This window comes from Echiichthys vipera (assembly GCF_963691815.1).
Source record: "Echiichthys vipera genome assembly, chromosome: 8".
NCBI classification, from domain to species: Eukaryota; Metazoa; Chordata; class Actinopteri; order Perciformes; family Trachinidae; genus Echiichthys; species Echiichthys vipera.
Window position 1 is genome coordinate 11,339,564 of NC_139833.1, and position 21,478 is coordinate 11,361,041.

At 43.0% G+C, this 21,478-nt stretch overlaps 1 protein-coding gene across 1 annotated transcript in view; it reads right to left on the minus strand.

Annotated features, from left to right (window-relative positions):
- Positions 1–2,489: 2,489 nt before the first annotated feature.
- LOC310950541 (nectin-2) overlaps positions 2,490–21,478 on the minus strand; it is a 79,635-nt gene continuing 60,646 nt past the window's right edge. Inside the window, exons 7-10 of the mRNA XM_083918402.1 lie at positions 4,945–5,080; positions 4,692–4,749; positions 4,481–4,558; positions 2,490–3,434 (exon numbers count right to left, since the gene is read on the minus strand). Of these exons, the coding sequence (XP_083774528.1) occupies positions 3,237–3,434; positions 4,481–4,558; positions 4,692–4,749; positions 4,945–5,080 (470 nt within the window). The 3' untranslated portion in view covers positions 2,490–3,236. The remainder of the gene's footprint in view (positions 3,435–4,480; positions 4,559–4,691; positions 4,750–4,944; positions 5,081–21,478) is intronic.

Below are 21,478 nucleotides of genomic sequence, written 5' to 3' on the forward strand. Positions count from 1 at the left end.
AACAGTGTGCTTTAATCTGTAGTTCTTTCCAGCTCTTAAAATAGACATTCAAGGTCATGAAAGGTGTCTTCAGCCTTATCAGGCTAAAACAGGTCTGTATTTATAAATGTGTGTGTTTCTACTCACCAACCAAGCCAATAGCATGCAGCCAAACATGCTCATCATTGTCATACACATGATGAGCCTGGGCAGAGTTTGTCCATCAGGTCAGGTGGGAGGTCAGGATCAACGTGAGTGCATGTATCTTTGTGTGCCTTGAATGTTTGCCACACATTTGTTCTACTGACAGTCAATGTCACCTGGTAAATCCCTCCTTACCTACTTTGCAAGGAGTCAATTCAGCCATTTCCTCCACCACCACCCCTCCCCCCTTCTCTGTCCACACAGATTCTCTCAATCCCTCTCTTTTGCCTCTATTTTTAACCAGCTTAGCAGCACTGAAGGCATGAGAGGTTTATTCTGTGCCTTCTCCCTCACTCATTACCTGGCTGCCAATTCACAGTCTGTTAATCTCATAATGCAGGAACTGCACAGATCACTGCTAGCTAACAGAAAAGTAACAGTGTGAAGTTATATCTGCTATATTCTGTTAAATTGAACTCTATTTGATCCTCAAAAATACTTTGAACGATTGACTCTCAGTGTCTCCTATTTGTCTGTATCTTTACATCCGAGCACTCCATTGGCAGTGTGTGTACCAACCCACCATTCCCTCGATCAATACATACAGAGCTATTAGAGAGTTACAACTCCTGCTTGATCCCCAGATCATATTTATTGATCCAGATGTTTATGTAGTAGGCATCTTAATGTACAGTGCAGAGTCAGCAGGGCAGTGCAGCTTTAAACTAAAATGAGAAAAAAACATTAATAAATAATCATGTTCACAGAAGCCATCTGTAACTAAAGGTGCAGAGTGAAAGTCAGTTACCATATTGGTTATAATGAGCTGACCTTGGTGTTAAGTCTTGAATGGCCTTCAGTTTCTAACGCCATCATGTCAGCAGTAAAACACATTCAGTTCTTCTTAGAATCACCGTCTACCCGTGTGATCAGAATAGAGAGCAGACTGCAGAGTCATGGAGGGCTTCTAGTCAGGCCTAACCTTCATCTGCAGTAAGAGTGGCGAGTCTGCACCAGGCCTGGCTCATTCACGACACTGCTGCACTCATTTAATATGGATAAGCTGCAGGACACAAGCGGTTTAAACGTGTGTCAGTGGTGCAGGAAGGTGCTGTATGTAATCCTTGTATTGTGCATCTATAAAACACTGTACATTTTGCTCATTTGGTGCAGTCTCAGTGCAGGAAATGAATCACGGTGATCTAAAAATGGTCCTCCTCTCTTGCCAGGAGACTTTTTTCATGGACTGTGAGTACGGATTGGAGGAAATGCAGCCTAAGATAGAAATAGATGAGTCAGACATGAGGGGAGGAAGCAGGGAACAAGTGCCTGCCTCTGTATCAGGTGTGCAGTAGCAGCCTTTCATTTCTGGAGCCCTCACATGGATATCTGTAGGTACTGCAGCTGCATTCTTACTGCAACGTTAAGCTTCTACTCTCTCTTAGGATTTACTTATAAATGTAGTGAAGTGACAATACTTAAGACTGAAGCACTCCTATTTCCCAAAAATATTCTGTATTAGATGTTAGCATGTGCTTGGCATGGATGTGACTTTCTGTTGTGCTAAACCCTTCTTATGCTTTCAGTCCATGCTGCTACCACGTGGTGAAATGGTGGAATTACAACTGGAGGTGAAAAGTATCTGCAGCTGCAAAGAATAAAGACATGCATATGTGGTTATTTGATTCGACCAGGGTCACAATTAAAATGTTTATTGAATCAACAAATGTCAAGCTTTCAAAATATCATTCATGGAGAATAGAATAGATTAAAATCATCATCATTCAGTAAAAGTGAAAATAGATCACGTTTCTCAAAAGGCTATTTGATCAAATAAACTGGTTGGCACCAACAAACATACAGGAAGGAAACCTTTGGGTTCACGATGGAGTAGAGACACTTTGGACCAAGTATAACTAACCTGTGTAACATTTGACCCTGATTATGGACGAACATATCAGTATACTAGTAGGCTCCGTGTCAACCCCTGTTTGAACTCCATAGAGAACTATTTAATCCTCCACTAGAGATGAATTGCAACTGATTTCATGGAAATAATCCAGATTTATCCTAATCCATCTGAGCATGCTGTTAGACAAAGCGAAAAAAAAAAGAAACAGGCAGAAAAGTTTTCAGTTTTTTTACAGTAACAGATACCCCCAAAAATACAGCACGGTGGTTTGAGCAACTGAAAAGTGTTTTACTATGGCTTTAAGAAAGAATGGACGAGAGTAAAAAAAACAATAACAATCAAATGTTACAGTAAGAAGGCTGGAGGCCAATCAAGTTCCATTAGTCACCAAGTTGTGTTTTCTTCCACCCGAAGGGAACCAAATGTCACTGAATCTTAATAAGGAAGGCAAAGGCAGATTCTGAAGACTTTAAAAAATAATTCAATCAAACATTTACACACATGTAGTATTGCTGTTGCAGTTAACCCCCCTCCCTGCAGTTTACACCCTGATGTCATCACAGAGTCTCGTCTCAGCGCTGCCCGATTAACTGCAGCTAATAGTTTCTCCACAGGGTGTCTGCTTTACACACGACTTCATGCCGGCTGGGTTTGTAAACCAATAACAGCAGACAATACGACTAGACGGAGGCCACAGGTAATTCCCACACATTGTGTTTCTGCCGTGCAAGTAAGCATAATGTAGGCCTACCTGATGGCTCCACATTCAATCATGCAGTTCAGTGTTAAAACATGCTCGTATGGTATTTAAAACAACATTGTCTTTGATTTATCTACATTCTAACAACAGTTTCATTCTATCCCTGTAGCTGGATGATACAGACATTTTATATCTTTCTGGCTCAAGATGATCAGGGTTTAAAAATGGTCATCTAAAAAAAAAAAGGAGCAACACACAACTGAACCCGATTATTTCATAGTACTGTTACCTGATCACATATTCTTAAAATAAATGGCAAAACAGAACTGAAAAGTCACAACCAAGCATAAAATCCACATTCCCAAGTCCTCACACTTTGCATTCACAGAGCTCACACCGTCTCTATCTCATGTAAGCCTGCAGAAATGTTCACTCATCCAGGACATACACTCATACATATTTACACACACACACACACACACACACCCCTCCTCTGTCTTCTCACACAAACATGGCGGACGACACAAAGCTTTCCCCGCGGTTGACATTGGGGCCCTGATGATAGTCCTGGGGGTCGCTGTCTGTGCGCATGTAAGGAGGCGGGACCTCGTTGTTTCCGGGATCATCCCAGCCAGAAGGGGCAGCAGAGTAATAATGCGCCCTCTCATCTTCACCATCGTCATGGTAGGCATCCAGGTCCTGCCAGCAACAAGGCAACAGTAAACATGTCATCTTTCACATATGGATGACTGTGAAGCTACTTGTTTTAACAGACAATTAAAGTCTCAAAAGATGCACAATTCTGCAATCAGGGATTCTTTCATGATAAAGCAGCTTTCTGTCTGTTCTGTTTTAAGGCAGAGATGTAAATACCTCTGATGATTTGACTTTGACAAATTGTTAAATTACCTCTCTTGGTGTGATGAGTGAAACCAAGCTAGTAGTGAAATGCATTGCTTCCCTTTATTCTGGTAAAACCTAATAAGTGCCCCACTATTATTGTGTCTTCCGCAAGCTGTGTCTTCAAGATAATCTGCAGCTGTGCAGTGACACACACCATTACCCAAAGTTTTATCAGGCTCCATTCAGCGGCATTTCAGATTAGCCTGTTTCCAGACCTCTGATTTGCTAAATGGCCGTTCAGTCTCAGTATCAGACTGATCTGGGATGCTCTTCTGTGAAACAAAGAGGTTGCAGCTCACCTACGTCCTGATTTCATTCTAGGTGATGTAAATATAAACCAAAGACACACATCTTAATTTATCCGTGAACACACAAATTGATTACAGGTGAAATACATGAAAGATCTGATCATTTCATTTAACATTTCAATCCCTCGGCTCTAATGTTTCCTTAAAAATAAAAAAGCTTTATATTGAATAACAAATTTTCTACATTTAAGCAACGCAAGAAAAAGAAAGGTTAATTAAACACTGCATAGTACATGAGGTCTACCGCTCTTTGGAATAGTTGGGTGTTAAAGTATTTTCTGAGGTGTTTTCTCTCCTTGTAGGTTTCTGCAGTTTGACAGGGTTTGGCTGCACAACTTGTATTAACATTGATGGATGGATCCAACATGATTGAGAAGGTTGTAATGACTGAATCAAAACAACAAACACAAACAACCTCAGACACCACCTTGATAAAATGAAAAATAGCTGAACATATTACACACCAGTCTTTGTGTGTGTCGCAGTAATCACAGCGCATCTCACCTCTGCATTTAAACTGAGGTGTTCTCTTACCGTGACTGGCTCGGCACTCTGGGTCGTGTAGTATTGGTCCTGCAGAGGTGTGTTCTCGGCCACCGGGGTATGACTCGTCTGAGGACACACGTGTCAGACAAAATATTTCAGGGCATATATCAAGTCTGTTAAATGTTTTATCTGTAGAACAACCTGCCGCAGTTGTCTGGTTAATGTTAATTCTGAAAGGCATTTAGGGATGGTGACTCACTCTGCTAGCGGAGCTGTCGGTCATCTGAGGGGGAGGGGGCTTGTGCTTGGGTGGACCCCTGAAAAAACAAACACACACAGCTGTCCAGTGAGTCACAGAAATATGAAACATGCAGCACGACATTTCATCCAATGGACCGATTTGCAAATAACACTCAGAAGAAACACCTGGACACGAAACTGCAAAAACAAAACAATAGTGAACTGAAGTCAACTGTAATCATCTACACTCATTCGGTCATAAAGATACTCACTCTCCGCTGAGTTTTTTGTTGCGGTGTCTGCGGTACATCGCTATGGCTGTTCCAATGATGGCCAACAGGATTATGACTCCAATGATAGCTCCGATGATGCTGCCTGTAGTAGCACCCTTCATTGGAAGACGAGTACCTGGAAACATAAGAAGAAGAGAAGAGAAAAAATAAAATTAGGCAAGTTTAGAAGTGGATGTGAATTCCCTCTGTAACTGGAGGGAACGCAGCAAATTAACAACCTTTTGTCCTCGTACACCCTCCAAATAGAAACCCTTGAAGCACCTATTTGTTGTTTATTTCAATAAGTTGCGAGCAGTTCCAGTCTTTTAAACTAGAGGAGGCAAAGCTTTTGAATATTTTACAAGAAAAGGCAACAACCGGAGGACATTTTGGTCCATACACTTATTTGCTCTCCTGTGTAGAGTTAGAAGAGATGATTCATATTGCTCTCATGTCTGTCGCTCCGTCTAACAGTAACAAAAACAATAGTAAAAGAAAAACAATTTATTTTTGTTATAAGCTGGACCAGCCGGAGCTGGACCAGCCGGAGTCTTTGCTTGTTACCTGGCAACGGCTAAGAGACAACAAACAGATATGAGAGTGGTCTATGTTTTTTTTCCCCCTTTAAATCAAGCTTCTCAAATTATTTCTTTAGTTTTAGGAGGAGCAAGAGGAAGGCCATGGGATTTAGATAAAAGCTTTGGGACTGCCAAAGTAAGTGAATCTTGAGTCCAGAATACTTATCATGGTGTATGTGCTCCCAAGGTTAAGAATCAATATCAAAGACAAGTCAGAGAAATGTATGTATTTCCACTGTATGGCAAGGCCTAACTCTCTTTCTGGTTCTCCATTATCAAGAGTAGTGGATAGTACCTGGTGCTTTTTTGGGGCCACCTTGGTCGGGGCTCCAAGCGAGCTGAGCCGGTACAAAAAGGTGGAGTTATAATTCAATTCAATTCAATTCAATGTTATTTATAGTGCCAAATCATAACAAAAGTTATCTCAGGACACTTTACACAGTAGGTAAAGACCACGCTCTATGACTTATTTATGATAAACATAGACCCAACAATTCCCTCGTAGAGTACGTTGGCAACGAAAACCTTCCCTATAACAGGCAGGAACGTTGGACAGACCCAGCTCTGTGGAGGACGGACATGTCTGTCTCGACCGGTTGGGGAGGAAGAAAAGGAGAGAGAAAGAGAGAAAAGACGGACAGATGGACAAAGAGGGACAAAGACAGACACAAAGACAGAGACAGACACTATTCCAGTAACAATAATACTATCTATAGTAATGTGAATATGACTTATATGTTATGGCAGTTAACACTGCAGGCCACTGATTGGTCAGAGAGAACCATCACTAGCATGAAACAGGACATCCTGCACACACCTTTTTAAATAGTCAAGGTACAGTCAATAACGACCACATTTTGTTCCCTGCTTCCTCCCCTCATGTCTGACGTGTTTTTACTCACTTAATCCAAAGTTTTTTAAAATGACACTTGACGGAGTGCAGCCGTTCCTCTGTCTGGTTGCCGGTGAAAGGATTCTGTAGTGTCACGGCGGTTTCATGTGGCATAACTATGGCGATCAGCTAGGAGTCTCGTCTACACTGAGGGGGTGCTTTCCACAGAGGAAAATGAGACAAAGGTAAGGACCTGGGACCAAAAGTGAGTTGAATCAAGTGGATCATGCCGTGGAGATGATGCAAAAGTTAGCAAGAACTGTGAAGCAGAACTAGGGTTTTTCATCTTTCCTATTTTGATGATCATTTTACAGTCCCTTAGATTTGTAAGGGTCCTGTCCACAGGCTGAATCACCACTGATTCAACAAACATTAATGAGAGAAGTCATGCAGTGCAAAACTACATGTAAGATGAGTAAAGCTACTCCACAATGTCAGACCCATGACTTAGAGTCGCCTTATAAAGAGAGACTCATGAGTATATAAGTGTGTGTCTGTGGTTACGTGAGACACTGTGCTGGGGAAGTACAGAAAGGTCTTGATTAGAGTGTTGAGTCACATGGGTGATTAAGATGAACCAGAGGAATCATGCAGGTTCCACTAATGAACCATGACCACACTAAACACGAACCGACACACACGCACGCACGCACACCCACAGTGCACACCAACAGTGTGTGTTTATTGAAGGTGCAACCTGCCTCATTATCCCCCAAAATCCCAGGGGATTATGCTAATGAGGAGGTGTTAAAGGGCAGAGAGGATCTGAAGCTCATTTGATGAGAACAAACCCTGGTCCGAGTAATTGGAAGGGTCAAGATTGAATGTTGTTAGTCCTCTAATTACAAATCTTCTCCAACAATAGATCACTTTGAATGTCCTAAAAATAATTTCCATTCTTCCGCGCATACAATTGTTCCCCAATGATCATCTCTTTCTTTACTACTCATTACAACCCAGCACATCATGTTTTACTGCTGACCCTGGTCTTACTCTAGCTTCGGTTTTCCTCTCTCTTTTATGCTTTTTTATTGTGCTCAGTAATTCATAAAAGTCGGATCTGGAGGTCACTTTGAATCTACACAATGGGCTTTATAAACATTAATTTTGAAAAGTGAAACAGGCTTGACAAAATGAAAGACGTGCCATTAAAAAAAAAAAAATCAAAGTGTATCTGAACCTTCAACAACAAAAGCACAACATGCACCTTAATCTACAGAGTCACCACAATAATCACAGAGCTTTCTCACTCTTTGACGATGAAACTTAAGGGTTCCCTGGATATAACAAATAGAAAATCTTCTTTTGATGGGGTGAACTAAGTTAATTATGTTGTTTGGATGTATTCTGTGGGGTATAAATAAGTTTTCCATTGTTTTTCCCCCAGCGCAAAACCAACATGTGGTGCCCTCATTACATCTAAAGTAGTTTCCGGCTTCTGGAGGGACACAAACTAAAACAGTAATCAAACAAAGTGGAATATGTGTTTTATTCTCAATATTCAAATCAAAGATGAATCATACTTTTCCTTAAGTACCTTCCCAGAATTTTAACCAATGTAGTGTTTTCAGTAAGACATACTCAGTATAAAAGCGGATTTAAATCAAATATAATGTAGAGTTTTCTAATAAATTTAAAATTAAATTATATACAAATAGTATATTTAACATTAAATAGAATAGAATTGCATTAAAACACATTTTGATGGCGTTCACTTTACTGAAAAGTGGAGTTTTATATAAGAATAGGTGATTGAGATATTAGATATGTGATATGAGACTAGATATTTGTTTGGGATATCGATTAGCCTAATATGATATTAACATATTTCTAGGGTAAAGGAACACCATTTTCTGAACTCAGTATGTTCTAATAATAAGCAGTGCAAAATACCAAATTTAAATCACAATATTATCTGAAACACTGGATTTACACCACAAAGGTTATTGATGGTTTCTAACACGTCTGTAATAAAGAGATGAGGACAAGCAGCTATTATGCTGGAGAGGAAATTCAGGCGGGCTGCAGGAAATGAATGAACTAATTATTCATGTAACAGTCTGAATCTCAAAAGTGTCTAACTAGGAGCTTGTAAAGCATACCTTTGTTTCCGTTCACACATAAAACAGACCTGGGGGTTATAAAAGAACAAAGGATGTGAACTTTAAAATGAACAATACTAAATAATTAAGCCATTTTTCTTGAGCGAGCGTGGAGAAACATTTTACTGTGGCATTTTCCACGTCTCTGGTTCTGCAGAGGGAGTGATTCCTATTAAGTAATTTAATGGGCATTGAGAGGTGATTTGCACACAAAAAAAAGAAAAGACGAATCAAAGACCAGGGTACTTCATAAAACCTTTAGGAGTCCAGACAGAGAGCAAGCCTTTACGCTCTATTAGATTTCAGCTGTTGCAAGTGAAATTCATTCACATTCATTCAGTATCTGTAGGGTAAACCGTCTGCCACATGGTGGTGCTGTGTCGCTTTAAAAACCAAAGCACTGAGAAGCTACAAGGCACTTTCATTCCATACCTGCCTGGTCTTTCGAGTGTTTTTGTGTTACTGCTTCCTCATTCCACTGCCGTGTCTGTTTATCATCACACCGCTCCGGGGATCTTTTTTTTTTTTTTTCAAACTCTATAGGAGGCCTCCCCCCACCCTCACCTGGCCTTAGCTCACAGGCGTCATTATCCAACCAAAAGTAATTTTCACTTGGCAGGTTTCAGGTAGAAAGTGGCTCTTTCCTCTAGGTGATAACCTCTGACGGAGAAGAGAGAGCTGCAGGAAAATAGGCCAATTTTAAGGATTGGAGGTGAGGTGCTTGAGGTGTGTCGATGACTTGACTTGAGGGCGTTGCCCTCTGTGTTGGCCCTGGACACCAGCCATGTCTTGCAATAATGAAGCATCCCAGAGAGAGAGAGAGAGACAGAGAGAGAGAGAGAGAGAGAGAGAGAGAGAGAGAGAGAGAGAGAGAGAGAGAGAGAGAGAGAGAGAGAGAGAGAGAGAGAGAGAGAGAGAGGGAGAGAGAGAGAGAGGGAGGGAGAGAGAGAGACAGAGATAGAGAGGAGAGAGAGAGAGACAGAGATAGAGAGGAGGGAGAGAGAGAGAGAGAGAGAGAGAGAGAGAGAGAGAGAGAGAGAGAGAGAGAGAGAGAGAGAGAGAGAGAGAGAGAGAGAGAGAGAGAGAGAGAGAGAGCGCAGGAGAGTGTGTGTGTGTGTAGGTGTGTGTGTGTGTGTGTGTGTGTGTCTGCCTGTTTAAATCCCTGCAGCTCTTTGCCAAGGACATACAACCAGACAAGCACTAACCCACATATATCGAGTACATTAGGGCCACAGACCTGTGCAAACAGAAAATACACACTCATGTACGTGCACACGTCATTGAAATAAGAAGCAGCTGGCATCCTTTGCTGTATCCTCATCACTCAGTCTGACATATTTACACAAGCACACTGGTCTGCAGCGTGCCCTTTGCCCTGCTGCTTTTCCTTTCCAGACAAACATCACACGCGCACACAAAGACATATCTACAAACAGAAGAATAGACACGGAAACAAGCAAACGCAAAATAACCCAACATCTATTGCAGAGAGATGTCTTGCGCCTCAACTCTAACCATGTGGGTTTTTTTTCTAACTGTGTCTGAGATGATCCACAGTCTAAACTAAGTTAAAGGTCAGCTCTGGGTCTGGCAGCCGATCAATGCAGTGACTATAAATCCAGTTTTAGATACACATCCATCCCTTCCTATATGTGAGCCCTCCATTGCTCACCCTTGCCTGTTTGGCCAAGCCAGTCAACCATAGACCACCACTCTCCCACGAGGCACAGAAGAGGGGGAGGATGAAGTGGGAGTGAAGGAAGAGGAGATGAGCCTGGCTGAAACTGCCTGAATGACTGCAGACCCACTTCCGCAAGTTGAAAAACACCACCAGAATCTCTGGCGCTTAAGGATGCACGGCTGAAGCTCTGAAGCCAGTGGCAAAGAGTCTTTCAGCTTTACCTTTATACTTTTCATTTCTGTCTCAAAAAACTTTCACAGGGGGGGCTTGAGAGGACAGATCGGCACTCCTTTTAAAACCCTGAGCGCAAATGAGTCACTGACGGGAAAGCTAAAATGAGGATAGAGTACTCAGAGAAAGAGACGAGTCAAGTCAAGACGACGGGGTTCAAACAGCAGAGTTTGGGTGAGTGACGTCGAGGTGAGAGGAGGTGGGAAGGAGAGAAATCAAAAGAGGAAAAGAGGGTGAGGGGGCAGAAAGAGCCATGTGCGATGGAGGCTGTGATTAAGACGCTTGGCTTCAGATAAGTACAGAGGGATTTCCCGGCTGCTGCCTGCAACTGGCTGATCACACGCTGAGAGGATGAAGGAGAGAAGACAAAGATCTCACATCCCTCTCTTTTCCACTCAATCCTGTGTTCTCTCTTCCAGCGTGTTTACGCCTCTCCCTGAAGGGATTAAGGTTAACATGCTGGCCTATCCTCAGCATCCCCGCACAGGCCGGGCTTTTGCTGCATTTAACTCGACCTCCCCTCTCCCTCCTTCCATCCATCCCGTCATCCCGCTCCATCGCCAGTGTAATTTGGAATTCACTTGTTTTGCCCGGTAATACGACAGCACAAATCTGCAGCGTCTCCCTCTGCATCTCTTATCTCCTGTGCCTAACGAGTAGAGATAAGCCTATTTTTATTACCCTCCCCGACCTCTTACACACACACACACACACACACACACACACACACACACACACACACACACACACACACACACACACACACACACACACACACACACACACACACACACACACACACACACACACACACACACACACACACACACACACACACACACACACACACACACACACACACACACACACACACACACACACACACACACACACACACACACACACACACACACACACACACACACACACACACACACACACACACTTCTCCCAGAGTGATGTAGATCTATAGGAGATAAGGCTGAGACAAACATGTGGTTGGTCTGAAATATAAGAGATTTGCAGGTATAAAAACAACCCTACTGTTGCAGATAATCAGATTCATTCCTAATGGGTCCGCTTGAGTTTTGAGGGACAGTTGACTGAACTTTCCAAAGCCTGAGGCTTCATGTTGGCTCAAATGGCCCGTGTGGCGGTGGCATGGGATTGTTCCGCTTGTGAATTTTGCTGTGTGTCATCTTCCCTGCTTTTCCTCCAACACATCTTTTAAGTCGCTCTCCAGTATGCTTTTCAGTAAAGTAAGAAATGTGTATTTAATTATATAAATCCACAGCGTTTGATCACTCCACCACCATTAATGTCTTTGAAGGAGCAAACATTTTTTTTTTTTTTTTGATTTGGTATTCCCTTTTAATATCAGCAAGTTTTTCTTTGTTGTTATTAAGATTGGAAAACTTGAGTTTCACCAAAGGTTTGCCCTTAATGCAAAGAGACAAACCGGTTTCGGCTGATATTCGAGCCTTTTGAACTAAGCTAAGAAGCTACAGTACCATCCCAGATAGAAAAACACAAGGCTACCACGGTCACGGCAGAGTGCTTGGAGATGAGATTAGGACAGAATGAATTGATGGCCTCTGAAAGAGATTAAGATAAAGAACAGTACATGTAATCTCATTGCTCACTAAGAGAAAAGAGGGATACTAGCCTTTAGATTCCGAGTTAACTTGGTAAAACACACACACCCTATCCATCTATTGACACATTCATTCAGACTGAGCTGTGCATACACCTGCCCAACTCTCGCCAACCTAATAATCAGCCACAAAGATAACTGCACAGAATGGAGTGAGAAGAAGAAAGAGGGGGGGAAGAGGGCGAGCAGAAACAGGCAGAAAAAAGGAAAAAAAAAACAGAGCAAAGTAAAACTGCCAGGGGCATACATGAGCAGTAGGCCTGAACACACACACTTAAATTATTCACAATCAATGCAAGCGCTACAGAGTTGAGTGCTGCAGCTACCTCTGACATTAATTTTATGGCAGTTGAAGACCTGCTACACCCACTACCACAATCACCGTCGCCATCACGGCCATTTACCATTCAGCTGCACTCATGATGCCATTACAATTCATTTCATCGCAAAACAAATCACATCAAATTGATTGCTCTTGTTCTCGTTCGACAACACGACCGGCAGCTGAACGGCTCCGAGAGGACAGACTCGACCGAGACAGACCGCTCTGACTGAAGGAAATGCTGACTGAATTTTGCGTGTGGTTCTGAAAGAGAGAGAGAGATGCTGTTGCTAGGGTTTTTGGCGTGGGCAGAACAGTGATGCTGGTCATTTCTAATCTACAGTGATTCCAGAGCTCAACCTCCTGCATTTCAACTGTCTGAGGATTAAATTCATGTCACTGACACTGCATTTTGGTGTACATGCTGCAAGTGTGCGCGTGCGAGTGTATGTGCGTGTGCAATTTGACATTTTAAAAAGCTGTGTGGTGGTAATGTGAAAACTCTGTACGGTGTGTGTGTGTTTGAGTGACGCTGCTCTCCCTCTCCCTCTCCGGGGACACAGTGTGTTCCCTGCCACAGTGCATCAAAGCACACTCAGATGCCTTGGGAGGAGGCTGGAACTCTCTCTATCCATCTCTTCCCCCTCTCCATGCCTCCATCATACCCTCCCCTCCATCTCCCTCTATTTCTTTCCCTCTCTCTGACAAGGTCGCTGTTCGCCTCTTGCTGTCTGCCTGTCAATATTTACAGTCCACTTTGCACTGGCACTGAGGTGGTCAGCTGCAGCCAGCGGAGAAAGAGGGGTTGCATTAGCCAAATGTAGCTGTCCACTATGTAGCTGTCCACTCAGGACATGAATGATCTGTTGTACTACAAGTCTCTCTCTCTCTCTCTCTTTCTCTCTCGCTCTCTCTGCAAGCCGGTACTTACCACAAGATTAACAAGTGCCCAAAAAGCACAGGTCACATTGTCTTCACATCCGTGGGAGCACTTTAAATGTCTAAACCCATTTTGGCACTTTTAAATATCTACCAAACAAAGCTAATGATGATTCCTCCTACAGCCATCTCAAAACTAAAGTGGTGATATTATTTAACAAACTGTTTATTTTATGAAAATGCTGTTATCGAGCAGAATAAACGTACTATTAACCTAACTTATTCATTCTTCTATTTTCTAATTCGGATGTTGTGATACAGAATGTGATACGGAAGATGAATCCATTTAAAAAGATTCCATCTATTATCTTAATTAAACCAAAGTTGATATCTTAAAGGATCTGATTACAACAGGAATTACCTTAAAATCATTTTAATTATGATCAAAATCAAATCAAATCTGTTGTTATCATCAGTCAGGGCTAGAAGATATTAACATTTGCTCCTCGGATGACACCATTTTTTAACTTGACATTCTGATCTAAACTACACACCTGTAAAGTTTGGTGACTGTATCTGGCACCGTTGGGATGCTATCGTGGTGACAAAATCTGCCGACAGACAGACAGAATATTTGATATCGGCTGGGTTAGTTCTGCCAAGATGACACACACGCACACAGTGAAAAAAATACCGTGTCACCGTCATGCTGGTAAGTAGTTCTATAGTTAGGTGCTGTTATTGTTTCTCGATTTATCTCTTTAATTATTATTATTTTCTTTTCCTCCCAGCACCTCTGTACAGCATCTTGTGACAGGACTGTTACTGCGCCTGGCCAGATAACTCACCGTAAAACTACAAACTGTCAGTTTTGCATTTCTGTTTTTGCAAACATTAAACAAGCAAGATATATGTGTTAATTATTGAGCTTCAGACGAGTTTTTGAAGGATGGAAAGATCCAGGCTAGCCATTTTACTCCGGCTTCTCTACGTTAAGATAAGCTCACATCTTGGCTCTATACTTAGCATACAGACTTGACATCCGTTTGATCTCTTCAAGAAAGCAAATAAGCATATTTTCCAATATGTCAAAACTGTTCCTGTAAGAGTGAAAGTGAGAATTTCAAAGGGATTTTTCAAATAGCAGCAGGTCTCCTACATTACAGTGCAACATTGGGCTGTAGCTTCGGTAGTAATCAACAGCCCCGGGAGGTGTTGAGCATGACTCGGGAAGGAGAGGCAGACATCTCTTCGTTCTCGGCTGAGATGGACAGCACAACCCTGCAAGGCGTGTCTTTCTGTTTAATTAAAGGCATTCATTTTTAAAAGTTCTGATATTCTACAGTATTAGTGTTTGTATTGGCATTTCTTGAGTTGAATAAAATACATTTTCCAAAATGGTTTGTGTGTTTTATGCATATCCATCCTGAGGGGTTTGGTTGAATGAAGCCCTATCTATCCACTTTAAAAAACAGAATATCCCCTACGTAACACACAGGAATATGCGTTTGTAGATAAACATGAAAGTACTCAGGTTATTATGCTAATCTTATAGATCAAATGGCAGGTTATAGCCTAATTTAAAATGAAATAACTATCAGCCAATCTACCCACCAAGGGGAAAAAGAGTAGTTCACAGCATATGTTGCAATCCGAGAATATCTAGCCACCTATTTTACCTCACAGTGCCTTAAGGCCTCCCATCCATCTTCTCGCCCTGCTTTTTCTGCTCTCCTCACCCCTCGAAACCCCCCACCCCCTGCTCTCCCCCCTCAACCAGTGTCACTGCGGCCTTGAGGCCAGGCAGTCAGGAGCAGCTGGTATGTTTACCTGCCCTCCTAACCACTGCTAACCTCTGGCTAGAAGGGACTCTCACCTCATTACCTCACCGCTCAGCCACACACACAACCTTAAATTCCGCTATCCTCTTAGATCCCTGTCCTACAGCAGGGATGCTACGCTGTAAGAGCTCCTGTCTTCTGCAAGCTTGCTGTGCAGAAATGTTAGATATAATGAGTGGGGTGGGGTGAAAAAAACATAACATCTTGGACTTGGCTAGAGCTCTTTTTCCTCCATCTTTTTCTAAAGCGTGGAGTCAGTTTGTTCATTCCTCTCAACTCTTGCCGACTCACATGAGAGTGCTCTTCATGTCGCCCTCCTGCCAAGTTCCTCACACAGACTGCCAGAAGAGAAACAACGCAGAGGAAAAGACAGAGATGGTGAAGGAGGGAAGAGAGTGTAGAACATATAGGAAAGAACATGGAACTGAGAGAATAGAAGATTCGAGCTGGAGGGTGGAGAAGTAGAAGATGTGTAGGAGGGTAAGAATTCAAAGAGAAAAACTACATATTGCACGCAAAAAGTTGCAAATGTCCTACTCGTGCAGATTGATAACATAAAACTAATGATCGTCGTGCAGAATTTGTTTTTCTTTGTTGGGATAATGATTTCCTTTCAAGCGATGTTTACTGCGTTTGTACCTGCTGTATTGTTGACCACAATGCAGGCAGCCTTAAAGAGCCTCACACGGAGTCCTGAGAGTGCCATAGCAGTAATAGGTCCCATCTCTCCCTCAAACTGCCTCTCATCAGTTACTGATTAATGACACACAGAGCCATAATGGCCCTGCATGCTCTCCACATTCATTCACTTTCCTCTTCATCCTCTGCCCCTGGAGAGAAACCATAACAATGCGAGCTGTCGAGACACCCGGAAACTACGCTCTCGCCGTACTAGAATTCAAACCCTCATTAAGAAAGATGTTTCCTCCATTGCCATTCAGTTATGCATTGCCACTGGGAGAGGGTGGACAGGAACAATAGAATACAGAAGAGCTGGGAAGGTGGAGAAGAAAGCATTCAGAGTTCAATTTATCTGTAAGGGAATAAAGAATAAAGGATTCATCATTGTTTAAATGTGGTTGATTGGATGCTTGGCGTGAAGTGCTGGTGATTTATGCACTGGTAAAATGGATGCAACTTATATTCTGTCATAACACATACACACACACACACGCACGCACGCGCACGCACGCACGCACGCACACGTACAATCACTGCCTGCCTCTGAAAACAAAACAAACTGTTCTTGAAATCCAGAAATGTGTAGAAGTTTGTTCATGCTGTGTCTTTTGTACGGCTCTGTCAACAACACTGTAACTCACTGGCCAGTGTCTTTAATACGCAAAAACAAACAAACACATAATAAGAGCATGCATGCTGGCAGGCACACACGTGTCAAGGCCTTCCACGAGCAGAAAAGCACAAATGCGCACGGATAAACATCCAACCTGACACGCTTTGTAATGCCTGCATACAGATGCAAATACAGACATTATGGACACGCTTCAACCCTCATGTCATGGATGAAAGATATCCAACTGCCGTACATACATCAAACGACATTACACCAAGTAGCTGCCGTTAAAATCCGTCTCAGCATCAATAATGAACAAATCTACATTCTCATCCTCCATCGTGTATCAAATACACTGAAGGCATTGCCGCTGATTTAATTGTCCCAAACCAATAATGGCTGCAGGTGCAGGTTAGTTTAATGGAGATGCTCTTTTATGCACTATGCATGTGAATGATTACCAAACTACTCAATCCCCTTCACCTCCCATTCCTGTCTGTTGAGATGCTCATACCCTCACATCTGTGCGGGGGCGTCTGTTTATCAGTGAGTATGTTTCGCAGCAGCAGTATTTATTTTCCGTGTTTGAGAGTGTGATGGGTAATCAATAGTGTTTCAGTGAAGGACACTTGGGAGCAGATTGGAGCCCAAATCCAGGCCGGCATGAAAGACAACATGACAGAAACACTTGCTACTCGACCTGCAGGGGCTCAGTGTGACATCTACCCTGACTGTTGTCGAGAGGGCGTCCACACACATGCATGCCTTCTTACACTCTCCTTTACACACACACACTTAGACACGCCTGTGAACCCACAAGAGTATCTTCAAATACAGTTAAAAACATTTACACACTGCTACATCAAAGCAGACAAACTAATGAGTTATTGAGCGATGAGTGTGTGTACACACATATACACGATCTACTGCACGTCGCTTTGTATCCATTCAATGCATAACGGACGTGACCAGCGTGGTCACAACTTAGCAGAGTGTGTTTACGTGTGCATGCCTGCCTTTTCATGTGTGTGTGTGTGTGTGTGTGCATGAAAGTGTTGGGCTCACTGTGTGTACACAAGTCATTATTAGAGGTTTAGTGTGTGCTCACCAGTCAGTCAGGCTCCAGTCAGAGGAGTCAGCTTAAGGGCTCATAGCAGCTCCCTGAGGAGACACTAAATACCATCAGCCGTTTAAATCCATCCATGACCATTTTAAATATGCAGCACACACTCACTCCATTTTTAATAAGGGCTCCGAGCAAGACAGAGGGAGGAAAAAAGGAGAGAGAAGAGACAGAAAGAGAGAGAGACAAAGAAAAGGGTGCAGAATGAGGAATAGGGAGGAATATGAGGGGAAAGGAGGAGAACAGAGTCTGTTGCATTGATTTCTTGGCAGTTTGGCACAGGCCCTGATTCGCCTGGAAAAGCCACAGATGTGTCAGAGCCAGTTAGGCACGCCAGAAGAGCGCGCGCGCACACACGCACACACACACACACACACACACACACACACACACACACACACACACACACACACACACACACACACACACACACACACACACACACACACACACACACACACACACACACACACACACACACACACACACACACACACACACACACACACACACACACACACACACACACACACACACACACACACACACACACACACACACACACACACACACACACACCCCGTATTCTCCAAGTTTCTGCAAGAGTATGTGGATTACAAAAGCACCTGTGTTAGAGGAGCAAGTGAAAGCTGCGGATGATGCAAGGGGTTTTGATGTCTTTCTTAGGGGAAACCAGGCATCTCTCTCTGAAGACAAAAATAGATACTTTTGCACACACCTAGATGGGCAGTAAATTTCTTCTTAATCCCTAGCTTAACTTAGCTCAAAAACCAGTCTGTTCTGCTCAGCTTTCAAAGCACACCTGACTGTGTGCGGGTGCATGCAGAGCCCGGCGGAACAGCAGGGAACAGTCGGATGTACATTTTGATTTGAGGGCGGATGAGACATTAGGATCAAAGTCGGGGACTGGGGAGAATCAACTGATCTTAGCTCTGAATCCATGAGTAACCTCCAGACAGACTACCTGATTAGATAGGCATTTGTGGCCTATACCCAGCATGAAAAGTGAAGTGAATATTGATGATAAGCCCTGGGGCAGAATTGTATCTAGGTCCTCTTATTGCTCAAAATGGCATAAACTAATGTCAAGTTCAAGGGTTTGATTACCATTGGGGTCACCTGTGCTACTGTAATGGAATTCCAATGAATCTTTGTTAGATCTACTAAGATATAAAGAGATATATTTGAATCATAAATACTTGATTTTCATTTAATTAATTAGAACAAAGCCTATATTTATATCTTCTATGAATGATTAGGGACTGTTAACTGATTAGAGCTGACTGGTTACTATAACTCTAAAACTAAACAAGTAATTCATGTTTTTATTTGTTAGTCAATTTAAATAACGAGATGTCTTCAGTGAAACATGGAGTGTTATTGAAGCTTGTGTCACTGCAGCAAGTGGGTGTTTTCTATTTCAAGAAATAGCAGAATCTATACAGACATGTATCCATCCTCCATATACTGTACATTCATGAAGTACTTGCTTTTTCACTTTCCATTTAATTAACGAGAGAAACGACAGGTGCAAGTTGCACCTGAGTGCTCAACACCACTTCAGCAAATCCTATGTGTCAACAAGCGTTCACTCAGCAGGAACAATGTCAGCCTCAGTATAATAGAACAGTGGCTTGCCTAACACCATTTCCTGCTTTGGACAAACACGCGCAAACATGCAGCTCGGTCCCTCTTGCTCCCAGGTGACAGGTGTCATAGCAGTGTGGCAGGAACCAGGTGATCTCGCCCGACAGACTGAATGACCGGTTAGTCAGCTAGAAGGCTGGCTGACTCACTGACCGAGAGAATAAGAGCTCATTCTCCACCGCGCCGTCTATTGTTACAAAAAGAAAACGGGTGAATGTGTCACTCTCGGTCCAAACAGGGTTACAGGTTGAGATGCTTACAGAGATGTAGATTAGACATGCTACGTTTACTACCCTCTGTGCCACAAACGAAACAAGCTCTGTACCTCCGTTCATTTAGCTGTCAGTAAAGACACAATAGGACAGTCACACTTTCTTTGACGCGCCACTCTGGAATGTTAATCACCACAGAAACCCATTATCTTCACATCCTCTCGGTCCCTCCCCCCATTTGTCTCCCTCTTCCTTTTAAACCTGACAAACTCATTGCTTGTTACTAGAAAGTACCATTGTTTCATTGAGCGCACATGTAGAGGAAGACAGAGACATGAGGCGGAGGAGATAAGAGGAGGCGCAGTAGAGAGGGGAGGCCTGCCTGACTGCTGACATAAATTGGGGATCATAAAAAGTGTCGTCCCAGAATTAATCTGCGAAGAATGAATAAAGTGAAGTACCATAGGGATGTGTGTGTGTGTGTGTGTGTGTGTGTGTGTGTGTTCGTGTGTAGATCAGTCCTGAATCCATAATGAAGACACAAGAATGGAAAGCAGCATGAAACACATGATTTTCACATTTATTCATAAAGCTTGATGATCTAGGTTCATGAGGATGTGTGTGTACGCTATGTGTATCTTTCAAAGTGTGTGTGTGTGTGTGTGTGTATGCAGTAGAACTGTTGTTGTGTGTGTGTGTGTGTGTGTGTATGCAGTAGAACTGTTGTTGTTGTGTGTGTGGATGCCTCAGCTGTGACATACTCCTTGCCTCCCTCTCCGCTGCAGCGCCTACAGGAAGTGCCACATACATCATGCATTTTATGCATAAGGCTGAATGTCAACACCGATGCATAATTTTCACGGTAAAATGCTAAATGTCACCAAACACCAGGCTCCGTTTCGACTGACGGGAGGCCCTCGTATAACCAGAGGATGTGCTGGCAGCCAGGAGTCACTACGCCAGCCGTCACACCAGAACCGAAAGGCTACAACTGTACAGTACGCAGATGTGGCAGGAGTGGCAGAGTAGGCGACAAGGGAGATCGGGGGGACAAGGAGGGTAATGAAAGCAGATTTGAGGGAGGAGGGTGGCAAGTGCATTTTTTTCCTTACACAACTGCATTTGCAAAGAAAGAGCAACAATATCACCTTCTAATACATGATTAAATTCCTTAAAATACAATTTAACCCTTTTAGTTCTGAGAGTCTGAATGATCTTTGGATTCACAGCCCAAGTTGTTCCATGGCTGATCTCTATAATGACATTCAATCCAGAAGACTTGCATTTACCGCAGGTATTATCAGTTCTCTTCTTGCACTGTGATTGTATTACATTACATTTCATTTAGCTGACACTTTTGTCCAAAGCAACTTCCAATAAGTGCATTTAACAGTTAAGGTGAAAACCAGAAGAGCTAGTATTACGTACGTGTGTTAGCTTCAAATAAGCCAAACTAGTGAGTGATACATATAAGTGCAATCTTTTTTTTATGTTCAAATAAATCATCATCTTAGCCAAGGTGCAGTCGAAAGATGCGTTTTTATCCTGCTGCGGAAGATGTGTAGACTGTCTGCTATTCGAATGTTGATGGGGAGCTCGTTCCACCATTTTGGAGCCAGGACAGCAAACAGACGTGACTTAGTCGAGTGACTAGGTGTTCCTCTCAGTGAGGGAGCAGGAAGCAGATTTGCCGATGCAGAGCGGAGTGGGCGGGAGGGGGTGTAGGGTTTAATCATGTCCTGGATGTAAGCTGGGCCTGATCCGTTAGTAGCATGATACGCAAGTGCTAGTGTCTTGAAACGGATGCAAACAGCTAAAGGAAGCCAGTGAAGGAAGCAGAGGAGAGGTGTAGCAAGAGAGATGACAAATGATGCCCCTTATCTAGAAATTACCTGCTGGTGCTGTACGTGAGAACGCACACGTCCGATTCAGTTAGACCAAAATTCAAAGGGAGTTCACCCTCTCAGCTCCCTAGTACAGTTTAATATAATTGAATCTCCGAGTGAGCCCATGTGTGAAAAAAGCCGCTCGTTCCCCAGTGTATTCACGGAGAGCAC